We start from the raw sequence: 23,580 nt of genomic DNA, 5'->3' as shown, positions 1-23,580 counted from the left end.
GAATGTACAACATCCTACCTGACGAAGGCCCTAGAATGGCTGGACCTTGCACAGCTTTGCCCCTTATTAAAAAGACTGGCACTGGGGTAGATGATGCTGTTATTCACCTCGTTCCCTCTCTGAACTGGAAACCACAAGGAATACTGTGAGAGTCAATTTTGCAGTGCCTGCAACACCCTCATAACTTCAATCCTCAATCCTAGCCACAATAGTCTGCTTCATCACTAATAGGGATGACAAGGAGTATAGAGAACTGACTCAGGACTTTGTGGACTGGTGCCAGGAGAACCACTTCCAGATCAGCCCTGGAAAAACCAAGGAGCTGGTGGTAGATGTCCACAGGAACAAACATCTTCCACTGCAACCACTGAACATTGATGTTGTGGAGAGCAACAGGTACCTTGGTGTTCATCTGAACAATAAACTGGACTGGACTCAAGTGCAAAAAACGGTCAACACAGACTATACCTGCTCCGGAGCCTCAGGTCCTTTGGAGTGCATGGGGTCAAGTCCTAAGGACTTTCTATGACTCGGTTGTGGTATCAATCATCTTTTACGGTGTGGTCTGCAGGGGCAGCAGCATCTCTGAGGTTAAACAGGCTGATCCAGTGGAGGAAGTGAGTGACAGGTGTCGCTAACCTGTCATCCCTGTTGGACAACATCTCCCACCCCATGCAAAAAACTGAATGCACTGAGCTGCTCGTTTAATGTGCAATATGTGTATATATCCACTCTGTACATATATCCTTATATTCTATGTGTACATACACACTGTACATGTAACTGACCTACCTGTGTCAATAAATTAGAAACTGTTCATTCTTGTAACTTCTATTGTGCCATGCTTCCGTATGTCCAGGTAACATCAGATGTGTTTAAATACAGTGCATTTTTTAATTTTTTTTTTTACAAGAATTACTTTCACAAGGCTCCAGATTCGTACTGGTACCAAGCTGCCTGGCCTAGGAACAGTCTTCCTGTTAATGTTGATTAGTGTCAATATTTAAGTCAAGGCTAAAGACAAATCCAGTTAAATCCTCAAAAAATGCTGTAAATGTAAATATACTATTACAATCAATATGACATTGTTGCACTTGAAATGTACACGGATATTCTACTATAGCCATTGAGTCCCAGCAACCCAATTTTAAGTTGTCTCTCTCTAAGCAACTCTTGATCCTGATTCATGATATTGAACTCCTGATGAGACATACCAGAGGGCTGCCATAGCCATAATTGCAGAAGCCAGGGGGGTCTTAAAAATGGACCATTATAATATAACTGATTTAACTGTCCAGCTCACCGAGTGCAGGCATCCTTTTGGATGTGGATGAGAGAGAATGGAAGCAGGAAACCCCATTTTAATAAAATTACACAATGTGAATAAATCAAAAAGCATAAATACGAAACTTTTAATTATGGAATTCAAAAATTAGATTTTAATTAGATTTAAAAATAAAAGTACTTCGTGCTATATATTGTGAGGCGTTAGGGGCGCTGTAGCGGCTGATTCCGCAAAAATTTCAAAGGAGGTGAGAGAAGAAGAAGTGTAGAGGGAGGGGAGTAGGAAGTAGATGTGTGTGCACTGAAATAGATCTCCGGAAAAGAGCTTAATTTTCGTGGTTTATTTTGTTCCCCGGGTACAAATGGCGGTGCAGGAGACGGCGGCTCAGCTCTCCATGGCGTTGAAGGTCCAGGAATATCCGACATTGAAGGTGTGACGCGACGCCACGACGTAGCCTATGTTGTTTTTAACGCGCTGACTGCAGCACAGCTGCCCTGCTGGCTCACGGAGAGCTGAGCCATTTACTGACCGTGGCGGTGCTGGTCGTTTCTGGATAACGCTGCCTTAGTACGAAAGATCTGCCTCGATGTAGACTGATTTTGTAATAAAAGTTATGCTTCTTCTTTGACGTGACATCACTGTCGGTAATGACAGTACGATGAGAGTGCGATGGCCGGCTGCAATTTACCATGACTTGTTATTACTAATGTTACGAATACTATTAGTAATAATAAGTCTTAATAAAAAGAACCTCAATTAAAATTATTTAACTGTGGAAGGCGTTTTTACTCCGAGCTGTTGGTGGAACTGTTTTTGTTGAGTGGAAAATTCTGATACATCGGAGCTTTGATGTGCTTTTAAAATCTAGTTTCCGGCCCTTCGTTCTCTAGCCCACATCTCATCCACCTGCTTCCAGCACTCAGACCAGTCGGAAAGGACTGTAGAGACACCCCTACTTACACCAGTTCAATAATGAATTTTGAATCATTTAGGGTGGTATTCATATCATGCAGGGGGGTAGTAGCCTAGTGGGTAACACACTCGCCTATGAACCAGAAGACCCAGGTTCAAATCCCGCTTACTACCATTGTGTCCCTGAGCAAAGACACTTAAATTGCTCCAGGGGGACTGTCCCTGTAACTGCTGATTGTAAGTCGCTCTGGATAAGGGCATCAGATAAATTCCATGAATGTAAAATATAAATTTAGTCAGTTTTACATTGTTTACTTGATGTTGTAATTGAGGTGTGGACATTTCTGAAGTGTTCTTATACGTGTCTCCACAGGTACCTTATGAGACCCTGAACAAGCGCTTCAGAGCAGCACAGAAGAACATTGACCGCGAGGCTAGTCATGTGACCATGGTGGTGGCCGAGCTGGAGAAGACATTGAGTAACCTCCCTGCTGTTGAGTCTGTGGTGTGTCTGCTGGATGGTGTTGTGGAAAAACTGAGCGCACTCAAACGAAAGGTGTGCCCCATCCCACTCCTAATGGAACAGGACTTGTACATTCATTCATTGGTTGCTTTTTTTCTCCAGTGTTACAAAACAGCGAAACACAAATATATTAATTCTGAAGAAATTTAAGTGAATTTCTTGCTTATTCAGTTGACAATGCCACCAACCTCTGTGAATTCTGGCTTTGCAATTGTGTACATTCAATGCAAATTTTTGGCAAAAAAAGTTATAATGTGGTCAGTGGTGGCCTAGCAGTTAAGGAAATAGACTCGTAACTGGAAGAGTGCGGGATCAAATCCCGAACCACCATGGTTCCACTGAGGTCCGCTTGAGCAAGGTACCATCCTAACTAGAGGTGTGAACCTTCACGATTCAATTATGTGTATCAATGCATCACATACATTTTCTATTTAACTTCATATAACGTTATCAAATAACTTTAATTTAGTCCAATGAGCAGAGTTAAGTTAGCGCTCACCTGATTCCACAAATGCCAGAAAAATACCTGGTTCAGACATTTGTGGCATCAGGTAAGCACAGACTGAACAACAACCTTTTTGTCAGGTTTTTGGAGCAAATCTGAAGCTGCTTTCAGAACGATTGTGGCATGCGCTGCGCTCACCACTAGGTTTGTGCTTCTTCTCAAAGAAGAAGGCAGACCAAGCTGTCCGCTTCAATTCCATTGGTTGCATGAAAATACGTCAACCCGCACAGTGGTCAAAGTTCAACAAACTTCAACTTTGACCACAGTGTGCACAAAAGGCCACCAAGTGGCTCGACATGCAGCACGAAATTCCTACACAGAGTGGTGTTGTGCTCAAGCAATCAGCCTTCACAAAATGTCATCTAATGTTTATGTTCATATGCATTAATTTGCTGAATTATCCTTTTGTTTGTGTTGGGTTTACAATTGGTGTAAGTAAAACATGTATTTGCTGATGCTCACTATGTTCATATGACATTTAAAATAATTGGAAAATGTAAATGGGAGTTAGAAAGAATTTGTACTAAATCAAACTTTTTAAACACACAGAAAAAGCTATTGGGATTAGCACTACTTCTGCATGAATGCCAGAATCAGAATCATGTTTATTGGCCAGGAATATGTTAGGAAATTGTTTGGTGTCTCTTAAGCAACAGAGTACAATACAATTGAGTGCAATATATATACAATACACAGTCAGGATTTTGTTTACGCACACAATGTATACGATCAGCTGGCATGACAGGACAAAGTAATGACTGTGGTTGCCTGCAGGCTGCTGAGTCTATTCAGGCTGAGGGCGAGAGTGCTAAACTGTGCAAACGTCGCATTGAGCACCTGAAGGAGCACTGTGGAGAGCAGGTAGCCAGCGTGGGTGTGTGGAAGAGGAAGCGCATGGATCGCATGATGGTGGAACACCTCCTGCGCTGCGGCTACTACAACACTGCTGTGAAGCTGGCTCAACAGAGCGGGATTGAGGTGATGTGCAATAGGTGCAGAGCTCATGCTTAACAGTGTTTAATTTTTATTAGTGAAAATGGCCACAGACTTGGGGTGAACTTGTGTGTGATGGGTGAAAGTAGTGACTAATTGCTTGATGTTGACCTGCAGTTAAGAGCCACACATGCAAATATCTGGCTGTATATTAATGTGCAATATATTAAATAAACTAATGGGATAAACCTCCAAAAAATGTAATGCAGGTGTTTCAATCACTTCTATGGCTATAGTGTATTAAATGTAGCACGTAGTAATGCAGATCACTTAAAAGTACAAACTTTTTTGAAAGAATGGTACTTTCCTCATTGCATTATATCATGTGTGACATAATGGTTGTTTATCAGGAGTTGGGATTAGCCCAACCTTTCATTGAAATGTACTCTTCAGCACACCAATACCTTTTGGTATTGAGTTGAAGCTGATATAGCTGCAAGGGGCAGGGTAGGCCCACTGCAGAGCTCAGTGTTATGTTAAGAATCCAATCCTGTGAGTGATGACATGTTGCACTTCATAACTACATTACTGGGTTAAAAAAATCTCAGTAAACATAATGATTTAAGGCACTATTTAAGCATCTTGGCAAATTTTTAAAAATAATAATGGGGCAGGAGTGGGGATTGTCATAGAGAATTTGGAGTCAAACGTCAGTCATTTGTTCTCTGCCCAGAATGTGTCCAAAAGAGATGCAGTGGCAACCCCCTAGAGTAAAGACCTGCCGAGAAACTTAATTTCTGCCATTTGTATCCATGATCTGGTTGTTTTGGTCATTGCCAAAACTTCATGCCTGAACTTGAGTATAGGAATGTAGATTGACTGGTTGATTGAGATTCTTTCCCATATATCGCTCTCTTCACAACAAATGCTGATCTGAGCTGCTTATCAGTATCAAAAAGATCTTGAGATACTTGAACTCCTCAGCTTGAGGTAGTCTCTCACCCTTGACCTGCAGCGCACATAGCTCATGGCATGGACTTTAAATACCATTTTAATTAGGTACATTAACTAGGTACATTTATGTACATCCTGCCAGTTGGCTCAAAAATATTATATCAGTAGGTCACCCTAAGATGTCAAACAAGTTGCAGATTTTACTGTTGTCACAGTTCCTTTTTAAAAAGCAGCAGCATTGTATATCTTCAAACATGTAAAAACAAAACACAAGATAATTCTGAGTTAAAATAAATTCTGAACTGGTGCTTTCTTTGATGCTTTGTAAGAAGAAAATGGTTTATTCAGTCTGTCTCTTTAACACTAAGAATGCATTTGGTTTGCAGGATCTTGTGAACATTGAGATGTTTCTCACTGCTAAAGAGGTGGAGGAGTCCCTGGAGAGGCAGGAGACTGGCACCTGTTTGGCCTGGTGTCATGACAACAAGTCACGCCTACGCAAGATGAAGGTGATGTGTTTAGGTTGATTTGATCTTTATATGTCCATTATGGCTTTATTCTTACATAAGTGTTAAAATATGTGGAGGTTTGGGAGTTTTGGTAACTTACGAGCATTCCTATTGGACAATTATGATTTCAAGCTAAAAAAAAATAGCTTTGTGGAAACACATCAGATTTAATTGAAAAGGGCACATGGCAGTAATCAGTGCAGGGTTCTGGCTCAGTCGAAGATCATTGTATTGTTGTTACAGAGCTGTTTGGAATTCAGTCTGCGGATTCAGGAGTTTATTGAACTTATCCGTCAGAACAAACGCATGGATGCTGTCAGGTACCCATTTTTTTCCACTCTGTACATTTTGGATCTGAAACCGTAAACACAATGGCCTAAAGAGGCATTCTTTACAGACACGCACGGAAGCACTTCAGCCAGGCAGAGGGCGGGCAGCTGGATGAGGTTCGGCAGGTGATGGGCATGCTGGCCTTTTCCTCTGATACCCACATATCTCCATATAAGGTAAAAAAAACACCCATGTCATTGTATGTTACATTATTAGGGGCCCTGTTTTTGAGGATGCATTTTTTGTTTCAGCTATGGTTTGACCACACAAAAACTAAATATAGGCCAAAAAAATGCAGTTATTCTTTTTTCTGTCTGCTGCTTCTGTCAGTGGTAATATTGTTTTACTGGTAATGCTGGTTTCGGCAGAGTGTGTTTCTACCTGTTACAGGGCTTAGCTGTGCAGCTATGTTTTTTTTTTTTTTTTTACACTTACAACTTTTTTTTTTTTCTGTGTGTGTGTGTGTATATATCTAAACTTCTTCTTCTATATAACCTGTTCACTCAGTTGTTCTCTGCCCAGAACGTGCCCAAAAGAGATGCAGTGGCAACCCCCTAGAGGAAAGACCTGCAAAGAAACCTAATTTCTGCCACTTGTATCAGTGATCTGGTTGTTTTGGTCATTACCAAATGTTCATGCCTATACTTGAGGATAGGGATGCCGATTGGTAAATCAAGGTTTTTTTTCTCATTAATCTCTCTCTTCACCAAAAACGCTGATGCTGATCTGAGATGCTTATCAGTTGTAAACAAGATCCAGAGATACTTTAATTCCTCAACTTGAGGTAGTGTCTCACCCTTGACCTGGAGAGATTTCCTGTCCATGGGGTGGAATGAGTTGCCTAGTGGTTAACACACTCACCTATGAACCAGAACTACAAAGTCAGCAGACTCACCAGGTCCTTTCCATCTGGACACACATCTCAGCAGCTCCAGGAACTGTTCACAGTTAGGGTCACTTTTTGTCACAGACATAAACATCCGTTATCTTTAGTCTTTCTTTTCTGTGATGCAGTTTTAATTTCATTAGTTTCTCATGTTGACCCAGAACAACAACAACATGTGCACATCTCACTAGTTTACATCCAGAATCCATTTGCTCTAGTTATTGGCAGGTTTGTATTTAGGGGTGTGAGGATGTGAAAAATATCCACAGTTTTGGCGTAGCAACGAGACCTGTAGCAGGCTCCTTGATCTTAGTTGCTGGTTATTGGAATGGTGTTTCCAAAAATAATGTGGGTTTAAAAATAACTGTCCAACATTTCAGGGGATGACAGTGTTTTTGAATATGATAGTGGCGACATGAATTACAATTTTAGAAAACCTAAGTTTATTTTTTTTCAGCGCTTTTAAATTTGGTTTGATGTCGGTCATTCTAGCCCCAGGAAAACAATTAACAGTATTAATTGATGATGCTATTTTCATGTTTCTTAAGATAGAACCGTCAAATATGAGCGCACATTCCTCTTCAGCTGTGACTCTCAAAAGATAGTCTCTTGCAAACTTTAGTCAGGCCTGGACATGTGCTTTATTAAGCATGGGGACCTTTCGAGTGCTGCAGGATTTTAATCCATGACTACGTAGTGTATTACTAATAGTAACCTTTGTTACTGTGGTCTCAGCTCTGTTCAGGTCATTGACCATTTCCCCCTGTATAGTTATGGGCTGCTTCTCCAATGTTCTCAAGATCATTGTACCCCACGAGGTGAGATCTTGCATGGAGGTCGTCGGAGATTGTCGAGTGTTTCCATTTTCTAATAATTGCTCCAACAGTTGATCTCTTCTCACCAAGCTGTTTGCATATTGTTGATTGGCTTATCCTAGTCTTGTCCCTGGTGTCCTTAGACAGCTCTTTGGTCCATGGTGGAAGTTGAAGTCTGGCTGTTTAAAAGTGTGGACAGGTGTCTTTTGTACAGAGTTCAAACAGGTGCAATTTATACTGCTAAAGAGTGAACGATAGAAGAGCTTCTCATAGAACAAGTAACATAATAATTCTGGCTTGTTTGTAGGTGTTAAATACTTGTTTTCTGCTCTGTGTAGGTATCAATTCTTTTGAAGTTTTTTTTTTTTTTTTTTGTGCTTTCCTGGATTTTTTTCCCATTCTGTCTCTCACAGTTGAAGTGTACTGACGGTGGAAAATTACATACCTCAATCATCTTTTTAAGTGGGCCAACTGTCACAATCCGTGTCTTCCAATTTTTTATTTATTTTTTTTGCCTCGCTGTACAGGTCTTTCTCAAAGAATTAGCATATTGTGATAAAGTTCATTATTTTCTGTAATATACTGATAAACATTAGACTTTCATATATTTTAGATTCATTACACACAACTGAAGGTAGTTCAAGCCTCTTATTGTTTTAATATTGATAATTTTGGCATACAGCTCATGAAAACCCAATCTCAAAAAATCTGCATATCATGAAAAGGTTCTCTAAACGAGCTATTAACCTAATCATCTGAATCAACTAATTAACTCTAAACGCCTGCAAAAGATTCCTGAGGCTTTTAAAAACTCCCAGCCTGGTTCATTACTCAAAACCGCATTCATTGGTAAGACTGCCGACCTAACTGCTGTCCAGAAGGCCATCATTGACACCCTCAAGCAAGGTAAGACACAGAAAGAAATTTCTGAACAAATAGGCTGTTCCCAGAATGCTGTATCAAGGCACCTCAGTGGGAAGTCTGTGGGAAGGAAAAAGTGTGGCAGAAAACGCTGCGCAACAAGAAGAGGTGATCCCGGACCCTGAGGAAGATTGTGGAGAAGGACCGATTCCAGACCTTGGGGGACCTGTGGAAACAGTGGACTGAGTCTGGAGTAGAAACATCCAGAGCCACCGTGCACAGGCGTGTGCAGGAAATGGGCTACAGGTGCCGCATTCCCCAGGTCAAGCCGCTTTTGAACCAGAAACAGCAGCAGAAGCTACAGAGAAGCAGCACTGGACTGTTGCTCAGTGGTCCAAAGTACTTTTTTCGGATGAAAGCTAATTTTGCATGTCATTCGGAAATCAAGGTGCCAGAGTCTGGAGGAAGACTGGGCAGAGGGAAATGCCAAAATGCCTGAAGTCCAGTGTCAAGTACCCACAGTCAGTGATTGTCTGGGGTGCCATGTCAGCTGCTGGTGTTGGTCCACTGTGTTTTATCAAGGGCAGGGTCAATGCAGCTAGCTATCAGGAGATTTTGGAGCACTTCATGCTTCCATCTGCTGAAAAGCTTTATGGAGATGAAGATTTCATTTTTCAGCACGACCTGGCACCTGCTCACAGTGCCAAAACCACTGGTAAATGGTTTACTGACCATGGTATTACTGTGTTCAATTGGCCTGCCAACTCTCCTGACCTGAACCCCATAGAGAATCTGTGGGATATTGTGAAGAGAAAGTTGAGAGACACAAGACCCAACACTCTGGATGAGCTTAAGGCCACAATTGAAGCATCCTGGGCCTCCATAACACCTCAGCAGTGGCACATATAAGAGGATGCTTTTATATTTATATTTATTGCATTGTTTTATAACATTACCACATTATTACCACATCTGTGCATACATGTTATTGGAATTAAAACTATTGCAATGTTATATGATGTCATTATATTAGTGTTGCATTACTACAATTACATATAATATAAAATAATCTTTTGTATTTGAATAATTATTATAATATTATATTATTACCCCAAAATCAGATGTGATAGATTGAGACTGATTAATACTGTCTGATATATATCCAGTGCCAGTTCCAGCAATCTTCATGATCAGAAATTCAAATGAATCATGTGGCTGGGAGAAACTGGTATCAATCATTCAATCTATCTGTATTCAAACCTACCCAATCAATTCAAGTGACCAGCAGGCACTTGAATAAGCCACTCTGCCTGCTGCCTGGACTGGAGCTTGGGGGATGTACCAAAGCTAATTACTAACCTTCACATATTTTTCTGTAGTTTCTGTAGTTTTCTGTAGTCCTGAGATTTGAGATTTTTTTGTTTTTTTTGGCAGCACTTTTTTATTTGATTTGATATAGGTTGCCCCCAGGAATGCAGTTAACAGGTGCAGTTGACACCCCCCACACTTGACCCTTCTGCACACAAGGAAAAAGGCTTCTCAGTCAGGCCTTTGTACGGGTTTGACAAAATTCCCCATGGTTCTCTAGGACCTGTTGGACCCAGCTCGCTGGAAGATGTTGATACAACAGTTCAGATATGACAATTACAGGCTACACCAGCTGGGCAACAACTCCGTGTTCACTATCACCTTGCAGGCTGGTCTGTCTGCCATCAAAACCCCGTATCCTTTTACCTGAAAACCCCTTATATCATTGTTTTTACTACTAGTTTCTGCTGATCATGCATGTAACTTGTCACTGTCGCAGTTTAGATTGTACTGATAAGTTATGTCAAGTTGGTGTTTCTCATCAGGACTGGGCTTGAGTTTGACCTTACCCATATACAACCAGACAGTGCTACAAGGAGGATGGCACTTCCAAAAACCCAGACTGCCCGGTGTGCAGCAAGTCCCTCAACAGACTGGCACAGCCCCTGCCCATGGCCCACTGTGCCAATTCCCGTCTTGTCTGCAAGATCTCTGGAGAGGTGATGAATGAAAACAATCCTCCCATGATGTTACCCAACGGTTATGTGTACGGCTACAATGTAAGTTTACAACTTGCACTTTTTACACAGTTTGAAACTACCACAGATGTTTATAGATGGAGCAATAACGACCCATTTACAAAATAATATTCTTAATAGAGCATGTAAAAGTCAAGTTTAGTTTAAATTAATAATGTTTTTAGAAACTGTTTAAAATGGGTGGAGCCTCTAGGCATGATGGACAGCTTCTCATTCTGGACCTCATTATGGGTCAATTGTTCACACCGAATACTACCACTGGCTCCTATGTCCTTCCTTCTCTACTTCTTCTCTACATCTCTTTGCTCGTAATACGCTTTGTTTATTACAAGGGTGTGTGATATTAGAAAAATATTTTCTGTGTCTCGTGCACTGACACTACACAGATTACAACGGTACCAGTATCACAGTTCACCAATCCAAACTGACTGAACCATAAGCAGACAAAGAGTAGAACCTATAAAAAATTATATGTCTGTGTTTTTAGCCAAAAACTGCGTTTGAGCAAGTGATCATCTGATGCTGTTTGTTCACTCATTTTGAAGCAGCAAGCATTACTGCTTACTCAACATGCTTGCCTCCACAAGTTTCTTACTTGAGGCATGGGATCAGCATGGAAAAGACAGTCGTCCTTCAGTGGGGGGGTTGGACGGGCTCGACAAACAATGTAAACATAATAATGTATCCTTATCACCATGATAATCTCATAAAACAAACACTAAAGTTGTTGTGTAGCTGCCAGCGCTTATCTCTAGGTTTCTAACTATGTTTTCATTTTCCATATCATATGCCAGTTTCAAGCTAAAAGTGTGTAGAGTTGGCTGAATGAGCTGTGAATTTTGAGCAAATAAGACATTACTGTAGGAAGTCTAAATCGCATTAATTCGAGGTGGAGGATGTTTTTTTACACATGTTTGATCACTTGGGCTGGTGAGCTGGATGTAATGAGCTGGATGTAAAATGGATGAATGATGGGGGAACGATGGGGGAAAGCATACTTTTGCTGATCACTATTATCAACCTAGTGGGTAAGAGTCACCTATGAACCAGAAGCTCCAGGTTCATTGCCCACTTACTGTCATTGTGTCCCAGAGCAAGACACTTAACTCTGAGTGTCCTTGTCACTTCTCACTCAGCGTGTCTGCTAAATGTCATAAATGATTTATGAAGAAGTTTTAAAGTACAGGAATAACTGAAACAAACAGACATCAGACTACTGCTTCAGAATCGAGCAGGCGTGTCTAATTTTCTTTATTCAGCTGCTTGCCAACTGCAAGGAAAACCAGCATGTGTCTCCTACAGACCCTTTATGAAGTTGGACTCCGTGCTTATTGGTATCTCATGGTGCACTTGTACAACCATTATTATTCATAATTTACATACACAGTACTAGGGCTGTGCAATATGGACAAAATAATCATTTTGCAAATAAACGAATATTGCGATTGCGATTTTGGCAACTGTTTTTGCTTTTTCAAACAAGCTACATACATTCTAAATGTATTCAGTGGACAAGAAATGCATAACAAAACATTTCACAATGAAATAACATAGTATTGTGTTTAATAAACAAAACTGTAGTAAAATTGTCTTTAAAACAGACAACATAAAATAAATTAAGATTAACTAACCTCAACTCTTGTTAATAACATACTCTACACAGTAGTATTAACTGCTTGATAAACAAAACTGTAATAAATTGTCTTAACATGGAAAAAAAATTTTTTTTGCAAGAAATTAGTGCAAGATGGCAGCTGTTATCTTTTGTCAAGTGTTTGAATTAGTCTTCGGAAGCTGCCTTTACTGACTGCGCAGATATCATATCTTTGCATATATGATAGGTGATTGCGTCTGTAATTTATTTGTTCCGTTTTGATCCGTTCTCATAAGGCACGACGCTTGCACATGCTTGAACAATGGATACTTGTTCAGTCTGTTCAGGCTGTCTTTGTGTGCTTTTGTTTGTTTCGTTGGTCTTTGTCGACATTCATTGATCATGCAGTTTTTTATGACGCGGTTTTAAGTGTTGAAACAGATTTGTAGTATTGCTCCATTTCGTTGGAATAATCATTTCACAAGTCTTGCAAATTACCTTGCTCTGTGACACATCCTCTCTCCTGAATCCAAAATACTCCCAAACGACTGATGTTGATTTTCTCTGATTGGTTAACATCTTTCTCCCGCTCAGCTTAGCTGTAATTACCTGGTGCGCTGCAACAGTTCTGATTGGTTAACATATTAAAATCATGCGCACAAGAACGTATTCTGAATAAAAATCGAAACAAATTAATGGATAAAATCGCATCCTTAAGCGGTTTAGAAATCGCATGTGCTTAAATCGCGATTTTTTGTTTTTGTGATTAATTGCACAGCACTACACAGTACTGACCAGTATGCAGCAATCTGCTTAAATTTGCTGACAACACCAAGGTAGGAGGTGTTGCTGTTAACATTTATAACAGCACAATCTCAATCTTATTAAAATGTATGTTAGACTAATGGTAAGGTTCTTCTTAATCTGGTTTGGTAAATCAAAATTTCCATGTCTCATTCATACCAACGTGGGGAAGCAGTCAAAAGGTAAATAGGATGCCAGGCTACATCTCCAGGTTTGTGGAGTTTAAATTGTGGCATGAAATATGAGGAAATACTAGCTGAACTTGTAAATACAATGCAGGACATTAGCTGTTGCAGGAAAAATTCATCTGTGAATTTGTGCAGGACTGCACTATCTGTGCACCTCTTTCCCCACCATCATTTCTCTCCAGTGCTGCAAGCAGCCAGTGTTTGGCCGTAATGTCACTACTTTTTTACTTTTATATAGGTTTTAGGTCCTGTACTGGTCCTGTACTTAGGTCCTAATACTGTATTTGTTTTTTTCCAAAATTAAGCCATGGTGCAGAATTATGGCCACTCTCACAAAGCCAGTCCCACAATGAGATTTCCCCAGGATGTGCCATTTTGGTGTGAATAGGTTTAAATGCAAATGACGAGGAGAAGTTGAGGGGGCATTTGTGGAAATTACATCATCAACACCATTCACCAACCACAATGTTTGCATTTCAGTCATGTCTGCAAGTTAAATAAATACACTGGTTCTTTAGAGTCTTGCGTAACTAAAATGTTTTTTTTTTTTTTTTTTTTTCTCATTTCTACATCCAGTCACAGAGCAATGCTTTGAACGTTTTCAAGCCATAACGGTCGATGGAGATCATGTTTTAGGGGAGGGGTGGGAAATTCTCTGTATGAAAAAAATCATGAGAAACTGGTAACCTTTCCTCTTATGATGTCATAAGGGGACAACTTCCAGATCCAACCATCTGAGTTTTTGCTCTCTGAACAGCCATTTCTAATCCCTGCAGGACCATAGACAGGCTAGGGGAACTTTTATTAATGTTATATAGTCTCACAAAGTGAAATTTTCATGTCATGGTATCTTTAAGGATATGGTACCATGAAAGATGTGGACAACATGGTATCTAAGAAATTAATGCACACTTTAGATATGCAGCATTATCTTCCCGGCATTTTTCTGTTTGAATACAGTAATTTTCTTTTTTTTTTTTAACTCTTCTGGTTATGTTTTTCCATATCATCTTGGTAACCTGACATTTACAGACAGTCTTTTTGTGTCTTATATAGCCTTATATGTAGAAAGAAAGATACATTTGTTCTACTGATGATTCAGAAGCATGTTGGGATATTTTATTAATTTATTATGCTGTTATGAACAAATAGTTTAAAGTTATAATACATAAAAATGGTGAAAATTAGGGCTGCAACAACGAATGGATTAAATCGTTAAAAATCAAAGGAGTTGGCAACGAGTTTCATAATAAATTTGTTGTAATGTGCAATGCGGTAACATTTGATTATTAACAAAAACTAGTGGAAAAAACTCTGGAGCAGAGAGACAGGGAGGAGCAAAAAATAAATAAATCGAGTGGAGGTAGATATATGGCAAGGCCATATGGGCCATAATTCAACCTCATTTTACACTAAAAACGCCTGTTCTCTGACTCCGCCAGAGGAAGCAGACAGCAAGCAGTGTTCTGTACATATGCTCAACACTACCAGAACAAAATTTTATTTATTTATTTATTTATTTATTTATTTATTTTTGGGCATGCTAAAACTGATCAGGCAGTTTTAGCAGACTCCTGTTCTGACCCGCCCATTTCTCCTCCCACGACAAAACAGCGTGCTTGTCAGCTTACATGACAACAGAATGGCAAGCCGGAGAGGACAGGTGAGGTGCCTGTAGTTTGTATTTCATAGCTGTCTCCAAATTATTTGGCAACACATATTGAACTGTGAGAAAACAACTTCAAGTGTTTGAAATGCAATGGATGTTTGAAAGTGGATTTTTGCGTGATTAATTTGCATGTTTACGATCCAGTTAAAGTTGTGGCATTCTTGAGTCATTTTTAGCACCCTCACTGATGTCCACCGCCAAGTGAGGAACAAAGTCTTTTCTTTGGAGAAAAGAGCTTTGCCACAGAAGAAAACTCATTACTGTGGCTAACAATGAAAGTTATCCCATGTTTGCCAGGCTAGCCAAGTGGGGCAGTGGTTGCCTATCTGGTAAGTAAGCAGACCCATAATCAGAAGGTTGCCGGTTCGAAAGCGGAACCGCTAAGGTGCTGCTGAGGTGCCACTGAGAAAATCACCATCCCCACACACTGCTCCCTGGGTGCCTGTCACGGCTGCCCACTGCTGGCCAAGGGTGATGCAGAGGACACATTTTGTTGTGTGCACCATGTCCTGTAGTGTTTCACAATGACAATCACTTCACTTCTTACCTCTGCATCCCTGCCACATCAACACCATCTGAGCAGCTGTTTTCTGCAACAGTCAACATAACCTCAAAGAGTGAGCCTGAGACAGGAGCATATGAACATGCTCACATTTGCATTGCAACTGCACCATATTGGACCGCAAGAATCTAGAGCGGATAGTGATGACAGCTGAGAAGATCATCGAAGTCTCTCTTCCCTCCATAACGGACATTTATCACACACGCTGCATCAGGAAAGTGACCAGCATTGTGATGGACTCCCTCAAATGCACTCTTCACCCTCCTACCATCTGGAAAAAGGTACCGAAGCATTCGGGCCCTCGCTGCCAGACTCTGCAACAGGCCATCAGACACCTGAACACTAAGGGTGTTTTCACTCTGGACTGACACACACACACACACACACACACACACACACACACTACATCTGATATAATATATGATTAATAGATGATGTACAAATAGATCTGTAATATCATCTTTTAATGCAGCATTCCATTTTGCACAGCAATATTTGCACTATTTTACTTTGCACATTTAGTATTCATTTCACCTGTTTAGCACTGTCTGTCTCATTTTTGTCTACATGTTTTTTTTTTGGTTAGGCAGTGCAAGAATAACATCTATCTCCCCTGTTTGCACTTTATGTAGCCCAGTTTGTCGGTGTTGCACAATGTGCATTTTGTCATTATGTAACTTTGTCTAATTGTAGCACCAGGTTCCAGAGAAACGTTATTTCATTTCACTATGTACTGTCTAACATGTATATAGCTGAAATGGCAATAAAGCTCAACTTCAAGTGTTTGAACAAGGAGTGAGAGAGTGTGTATGTGCGTGCATTGTAGTGTAGAGAACAAGTTCTGACATTCAACAAATACTGTTAAATATGTATTGATATGTATTATTTTTTAATAAATCATATATTGTTCTGGCAGCTCAGGTGGCACTTTATTTAAAAAATTATATATTTGGCAAATGTAAAGATGTTTTTTGTGTTAGTCCATTTTTATTTTATTATTATTATAACAGCTCAAGGAGCAAGATGTTTGTGCACTTTCTAAAGAGTTTGTTTTTGAATAAAGGGTTGGAAATGAATGCTTTTCTTTTTCTTTTTTTTTCCAAATCAGATTTTCTGATTAATCAAAAATAGACAGGTTAATTGCTCATTAAAATAATCGTTAGTTGCAGCCCTAGTGAAAAGTTAGTTTTACCTCTCTGCACCAAGGTTCATACCAGTGTGAAACATCCGAACTGGTCCCTTTTTGTTGTTGCTGTTTGACTTATTTTTTTTTTCCTTTTCAGTCTCTTCTTTCCATTCGCCAAGATGATAAGGTGGTTTGTCCCCGAACCAAAGAAGTCTTCAGTTTCTCCCAGGCTGAGAAGGTCTACATAATGTGATGCTGGCTTTCCTTTAGTAGTGAAGCAACAGTCTTTGACTGGCTAAAGGCTTTACACTCTGTCCCCAAACTTGATTTTAAGAGTGCTTCAGTAGTGTGGATTACCGTGTGGTTATCCAAAGCAGTTGGCAGGATGGGTTTGAGACTTCCACTGGCCTACTTTGAAGCTTGTCCACAGATGCCCTGCAATTTTGCTTTGTTTTGTTGTGTAACATCTGGAACCCACTCAGTCATTATTATCTTGTAGATGAGAAGAGACTGGTTCTACATTCATATTATTATGAATCTGAGACCTGTCCATAGTTTTAATTGCACATATACTGGCTGCAGAACGTTCATTTTCATATACATACTGATGTGCACATGCACTTAAGTACATGTATGACTGCAGACTATTGTTTTAAGGACTGCAACATTCTTTTCAGTTCATTGATTACATTCTCTTTAGAACATGTAATGATATAATGACCTGTCTTTTGGGACTGCGTCTCTCAGGTCAGGTACTCATGGTCTTCCTAGTTCCCTGTTCACTTTTGTTTTTGTTTTGAAACATTTTAAGCATTTATTTTCTTTAGGATGACTATTTCTTGTTTAATAATAATGTTTCATACATATTTTGACATGTTGAATTGATGTGGAGAACTGTGTGTAATAAAATAGACTAAAAATATTTTCTGTATTCAGAATTGTATGTTTTCTATTACATGATTAAGCACATACCACCAGAACCCTGCTTGCGGTCTGTGTTTAAGTGCGTTCAGCATTATAAATCATATGGATGCTTATATAATACGCATGCACGTTTGCATTTGTCTTGGGTGTGTGGGTTGTTGATTTTTGATCATCAGTGAAGGTTTAATAAAAAAAAGTCTTGTGTGTATATATTTGAGTTATGTTTAAATGTACTGTATTTCATAGTAAATAACTTTTTTCAGAACAAATAAATTTTCAATAATTCTGAGGTTCTGACTGAGACTGGCATACCACACTACAAGTTTGCATTACTTGCCATTATATTAGAAATTACTTCAAATTATCCCCAAATCATCAACTGCTCTTGTGCGTGTGAGGACAGACAACGTGGTTATGCACAACACAGGCGTAATTCCCTGAAGGAGATTTTTTTTTACTTATTATTTAACTATAATAAGTATATCAAAATAAAATGTGTGCAGCACGTGTCATTTACTTAATATTCAGTGTAGTCATCCTTTTGATTGTTGCTGTGTATGTTACTGTAGGCCTGTAATACATCAATTAATAAAAGCAAACCCTGCCTTACCTGAAAACTGGTGCAGCAGTGACCTCTACTGGAGAACATAAATCTTCACGTCCCAATTGGAATACTCATAATAATCTAATCAAAGAAGCAGTTGTCAAATAATCAGATTACTCAAATATTTTTTCAAAACTAATCCAATTTGCTGGATTTGCTGTGTTATCACATGCACTGCTATAACAAATGTTACTGCTCTTTCAGCTGACTGCAATAAATGCTTTTTTTTTTCTTTTGTTGCATCATTGTAAGAATCTATTTGAAATTAAATGTCATACTTCTATCTCTGTTTAATTGTACATATGATTGACATGATTGTATGTCATTCGTGTGGGCAAGATTCAGTGTCTTCTGTTTTTGTGCCTTCTGTCCTGTATAGTTTCCATTTGCAGCATGAGCTGTAAGTCTTTTTCAGTATTTTCCAACTTTGAACTTCTAATAGATAAGCAACTGAATATTGTATGAAACAGTGACTTTCTAGAGAGAGTAGATTTTCTGAAGAAACATCCTTTGCAACCTTAGAAACACCCCTACCAGCAGTTTTGTAATAATAGACTCCAATGGTTTTTGGTCACTTTGTACTGTAGATGGCTGTATATGGTTGAAGCGATTGCATCTGAGAAAATGGAATAGAGTTATTTCTCTATCTGTGCATAATTGACTATGCTGTCAGATAGTGATTTTGATGTACAGTTAGTGAGCATAGCTACCTTTTTTGTAATTGTGATACAAATCACAGTGAATGGTGACACGACTCAATGTGTCCTCTGCATTTAACCCATCACTTGGGGAGCAGTGTGGGGGGACAGTACCTTGGAATTTGGACATTTGAAGTCTGCTTCTTTACCCACTAGGCCACCCTGTTAAAACTGGATAAATTCCCTGGATTTTATCAGCATGTGGCCTGTGCAGGAGTACTTGCAACCCCATGACAAATTTGACAATTTACCATGTCAAGAATAGTTTTCAGCTCACATTTTTCTTTCAGTTGCCCCTCATAGCTGTAATTTTGTTTGAATCAAGCTCCAAGTAGCTGACCCTTCTAGCACAGGGCCTTTGTCTGATCTTAACTTCCTGTGGAGCTGTGAAATGTTCAGCCAATTGTACAATGGAGTCATCATACTTCCATGCTCAGATTATGGAGCAATTAGTCTTTCCGACACAGGTGTGGGGAATCTGCTACTCTGACAACCATGATGTAAATTTTAGAAGAGTCATACCAGCAATCCCAGGGGCACTGGCCATTACCAGAAAAGGAGGTTGTAAGAAAAACTCCATTCATATTGCCAAATGTTATGTATGCATGATGACTTGTTTGTGTGTATTATGATATATTTATTAAAGTACTTTTTTAGATTTTTTAGTTCTATTTTGAGGCAAAGAACTTTGTTCGGCTGATGAGCAGAATGTTTGTGTACGTCAATGTAGAACATTTACAGGCTCACCATATAGTGTCGTAAAACGTTGAAGCGCACTCATACCGACGATCCCTTCTTTCACTCGGAACATGCGTACAGCGCTCATCAGACGTCACTTCCGGTCGTCTTTAACAACACCGCGGCCTGCAACAGCGATTTTTTTGTGCGCGATGTGTGTGTGAAACATGGACGGTGCGAAGAGAGATGAACTGTCCAATCTGGTGGAAGAGCTGACCACGTCAGGAAACGCTGATCTCAACCCTTCAAAAATGAAAGCTGTCAAGAAGATCTGCAAGTAGGAAACACTAGTCTTAATCTTTCTAAAACATGTCCAGGAAGTGATCTGTTCTGTAACGACCAGTGGCAGATGATATGAATAACGTTGATCACCTGGAAGTGGGTGGAATATCCTTTAGGCAGCAAGTGAACATATTGAAGTTGGACACTTGAAGTTGATGTGCAGGAGGCAGAAAATAGACGAGCGTCTTGAGAAAATTTTACATGGACATAGTTGTGATGCTTAGACAGTTTTTGCTGGTATCCAAAACTGAATGCAATCTCTGATTACATTTAATGTCCTCTTCCTACTTACTACTGATATTTCTTTTCTGCAATAAACTGGACCTACCAAAAGTGGTCTAAAGACAGAAAACCTTTGAGTTTTCTCAAAGATGGATTTCCAGTAAAGTGAAGTGATTGTCACATGTGATACACAGCACACTGTAGAAGATACACAGCACAGTAGAAGAAATTCTGATTTCTCAGATTTCCAAAGCCATTTATGCTGGATTTACTTGGAAGGTGTCAGATCACCGTTTGTTGCATATGGGACTGCAAAGCTTCAGACCGGTTAAGTAGACCATGCTGACTCCTCTCCACTGATAAAAGTGCCTACAAGAGTAACTATCCTCTGATTCCAATGCCTGCTTTCAGAGATGTTGACTTGGATTCTATAAAAACAAGTATAATCTGTTGAAGCTGCAATTTATTGCATCTGCTACTGACTCTGCCAGATACCATACCTTCAAGGTTCTAGTGGAGGCCAAACCTGTATTAGCAGTCAGGGGGTCAGACTCAGTATTAGACAAGTGGTCATTGTGTTGTTGCTAATTGTTGTACATATAGTCTGTAACCAAGATTATAGACTGTACAAGAAGAAAAGAATGAATGTCTAGTCCTTGTAATATCACTGATCCTGTTGTCTCTTGCTGGTTTGTAAACGGACTGATCACTTATTTTATCCACAGACTGTCCAATGTGTACATCGATCACTTCTACCACTTGATCATGTCACAGCTCTCACAAGATCATTGTCAGATCCGTCTGTCAGCTTTCCAGATGGCGTCTGAAATCTTTAGCCGTTCGCATCACTTCCGCCTCCTGCTGGTGGCCGATCTGCAGCACTTCCTGGAGCTCACCATGGAGACAGACACTGAGCAACCACTGCCCCCACCCAAAGAGATTGCACGGAAACTGCGCAGACTGGCTGTCCAAACACTGCAGAGCTGGCAGGGCACCTATGGAGATGCATACAAGAAGCTGGTGGTAGGCTACCACTTCCTCAAGAAAGTGAAAAAGGTCTGCTTTCTAGATTGTATTACAGTTACATATTCTCCTTTTTTGCAATCATTTTACAGTTTATTAGTGAACATTAGTGCATTTAGAGCATACATTTGAACATTTATTTTACTTGAAAAGGGTAGCAATTACATTTGCTTTGAACATTAAAACAATATGATATTTCTGCCCCACTCAGTTTGTGCATTATGTGACATACATGAAGATCTTTTTTTTTTTTTTTTTCTACATGATTTTTTTGATGGCCTTTTATACTCTAAATGCATTGAGTATAATAATCAACCAACTTCTAAATTATCATTTAATATACAGTACCATGGAAAAGTTTTTTTTGGCAGTAGTGAAATTAATTTAGTTTTTTTCTTTCCAACAGTAACTCTATCTAGAGATCTGCTACAAGAACTATGACTTACAGCGGTCAAAATACTCTAACTGCTAATACACTTACTGCTTATAGAACAAAAAAAGGAACATAAAAACAAGACATTCAAGATCTGAATGTATGAAATTCATATTAAATTCTTTACGTTGTTGAATGTGCTGACAGTAAAAGTTATTGATGGAAATTAAATGTATCAACCCATTGAGGTCTTGATTTAGAGACAGTTTGATGTCACAGAAGTGTTAACTTTATTTTTTTGAGCAGTGTATGACTAAGCTTTACTAGCATCTTGTCTTTTAGGTAGCAGATGCTGTATGTCAGATGCTTTGTGGGACCTGACTTTTTACTTTTCCACACAAAACTCTTGATTCCCTTTCAGGTTGATTTTGAAGACGTTGATGCTCGAACGTTGGCAGAAAGAAGACGCCAGGAGGAGAAACAGGAGCGACTAAGAAGGATCTATATAGAGAAGATGGACAAGGCAAAGCAAGAGATGGAAGGTATCCAAGGCATGTGTTTATATAGTGCTGCATTGATGTAGTTGTTGTAGTATGAAGTAGGGATGTACCGATACCGGTATCTGGTATCGGCCTCGATACCACATTTTCTAAAGTACTTGTACTCGTTAAATGTCCCCCAATACCAGGGAGCAATACCATGGTCTGAGAAATGTCTATGTTTGAGCGGCGTGTAAGGGGTTAATCACAGGCCCCAGCTCAGAGCGGGGAGAAGGCGAGGCGAGACATGTCAGCCGTGTGGAACTATTTCAAAGTGAATGAAGACGACAAAACAGAGCTGCAAATTGTGCTCAGCGAAATTGTCCAGAGGAGGCTCAAAAGGTAGCACATTTAACACAAGTAATTTAATCAAGCACCTAAAATCCCAACACTACAACGAGTACAAAGAGTTTACCCACGCTTCTAAACCAACACAACCCACGCTGCAGCAAACTCTTGCAAGACGAGAGAAAATGTCCAGAGACAATCCACGTGCTGTGAAAATAACGCAGGCAATTGTCGAATACATTGCATTGAGTGACCAGCCACTCGCGGAGGTAGAAAATGTGGGATTCCTGTGTCTCCTCCATGTTCTGGAGCCCAGATATGATGTCCCAAGCCGCCACTACATGACTGACACGGAGCTGCCTAAACTACATGACTCCGTGAAAAAACATATCCACAGCCTACTGCAAGCCTCCTCTGCGTTTAGTTTCACCACGGAAATTTGGACAAGCAGTGTTAGCCCCGTGTCGCTAATTAGCCTAACCTCCCAGTGGATAGACGAGAGTTTCACGCCGCAACGAGCCATATTACATGCGAAAAATTTCCGCGGCTGTCACACCAGCCAGGCTATAGCGCATGTGTTTGTAAATTTAAATCATGTTTTTATTAAGTACTCTGTATCGGTATCGATACTGAAATGCAAGTACTCGTACTCGTTTTCCAAAAAAGTAGTATCGGTGCATCCCTAGTATGAAGGTATGTAGAAATATCTTGGATCATTCACATCTTAGATTTCTTCACATTACTTGGCATAAGTCTCTCATGAGGTCTGTCTCTGTCTGTGTCATAGAGACCTGTTCTGAGATTGAGAAGAATTTGACTGAGCTCAACAGCTGCATGGACCTGCTGATGCCCACCCTTAGCAACTTCCACCTCTGTGACCTTGAACCTTTGCCAAATTCTGCCCACCCAGTAGATGACATTAAGATTAGAAGCAGTAGTGTTAGCGGCCATGAGCTGAATGCTGATAGGAAAGAGATTGGTTACAAGGATATGAAACTGGAGGAAGATGAGGAGGAAGGGAGAAGTGATTGGGAGGAAGAGGTCCCTGATGAAAATGTTGCGCTGCGCAGTGCTGGTTTGTTGTCACACAAATACAGCCTGGAGTTGAATGTGCCCACAGGTGAGGGTTCACTGGTGTAGATGTATGTATGTGTCTATGTGTGTTTACCTGTGCTCAGTAATGTCTGTGTTTGCTGCTCAGAAATGAAGCTACAGGAGACGGATGATAACGAGGCTGTGATTAACACCATGAGAGATCTACACAGACTCCTCACCACCAAACACCGGCCTGCAGTGCAGTCCTGGATCCAGGTACTGAAGCGGTGCCATTGGCTCTGGAGGGACCCATTTTTGTCTAAATCCTGTCT

General features: G+C 40.0%; 2 protein-coding genes across 10 annotated transcripts in view; both read left to right on the top strand.

Annotated features, from left to right (window-relative positions):
- Positions 1-1,544: 1,544 nt before the first annotated feature.
- maea (macrophage erythroblast attacher, E3 ubiquitin ligase) lies at positions 1,545-17,663 on the top strand. Its single transcript, XM_028953152.1, has 9 exons — positions 1,545-1,715; positions 2,571-2,753; positions 4,000-4,203; positions 5,499-5,621; positions 5,865-5,941; positions 6,019-6,127; positions 10,102-10,235; positions 10,405-10,600; positions 16,680-17,663. Exons 1-9 carry the CDS (start codon positions 1,647-1,649, stop codon positions 16,773-16,775), a joined length of 1,191 nt encoding a protein of 396 aa, XP_028808985.1. The 5' UTR covers positions 1,545-1,646; the 3' UTR covers positions 16,776-17,663.
- Positions 17,664-19,571: 1,908 nt separating this feature from the next.
- uvssa (UV-stimulated scaffold protein A) overlaps positions 19,572-23,580 on the top strand; it is a 90,319-nt gene continuing 86,310 nt past the window's right edge. For 7 of the 9 annotated variants that reach the window (XR_003751815.1, XR_003751816.1, XR_003751818.1 and 4 more), the window contains exons 1-5: positions 19,572-19,763; positions 20,716-21,046; positions 21,808-21,937; positions 23,001-23,333; positions 23,415-23,524. Coding sequence is in view for 3 of the 9 variants with exons in the window: in XM_029002040.1 (XP_028857873.1) it covers positions 19,654-19,763; positions 20,716-21,046; positions 21,808-21,937; positions 23,001-23,333; positions 23,415-23,524 (1,014 nt within the window). In the remaining 6 variants the exon portion in view is untranslated. The remainder of the gene's footprint in view (positions 19,764-20,715; positions 21,047-21,807; positions 21,938-23,000; positions 23,334-23,414; positions 23,525-23,580) is intronic. The other 2 variants (XM_029002042.1, XM_029002041.1) reach the window with 2 other exon arrangements.

This window comes from Denticeps clupeoides, chromosome 14, assembly GCF_900700375.1.
Source record: "Denticeps clupeoides chromosome 14, fDenClu1.1, whole genome shotgun sequence".
NCBI lineage: Eukaryota > Metazoa > Chordata > Actinopteri > Clupeiformes > Denticipitidae > Denticeps > Denticeps clupeoides.
The sequence above is the reverse complement of the archived record's forward strand: the minus strand, read 5'-3'. Positions and strand labels throughout refer to the sequence as shown.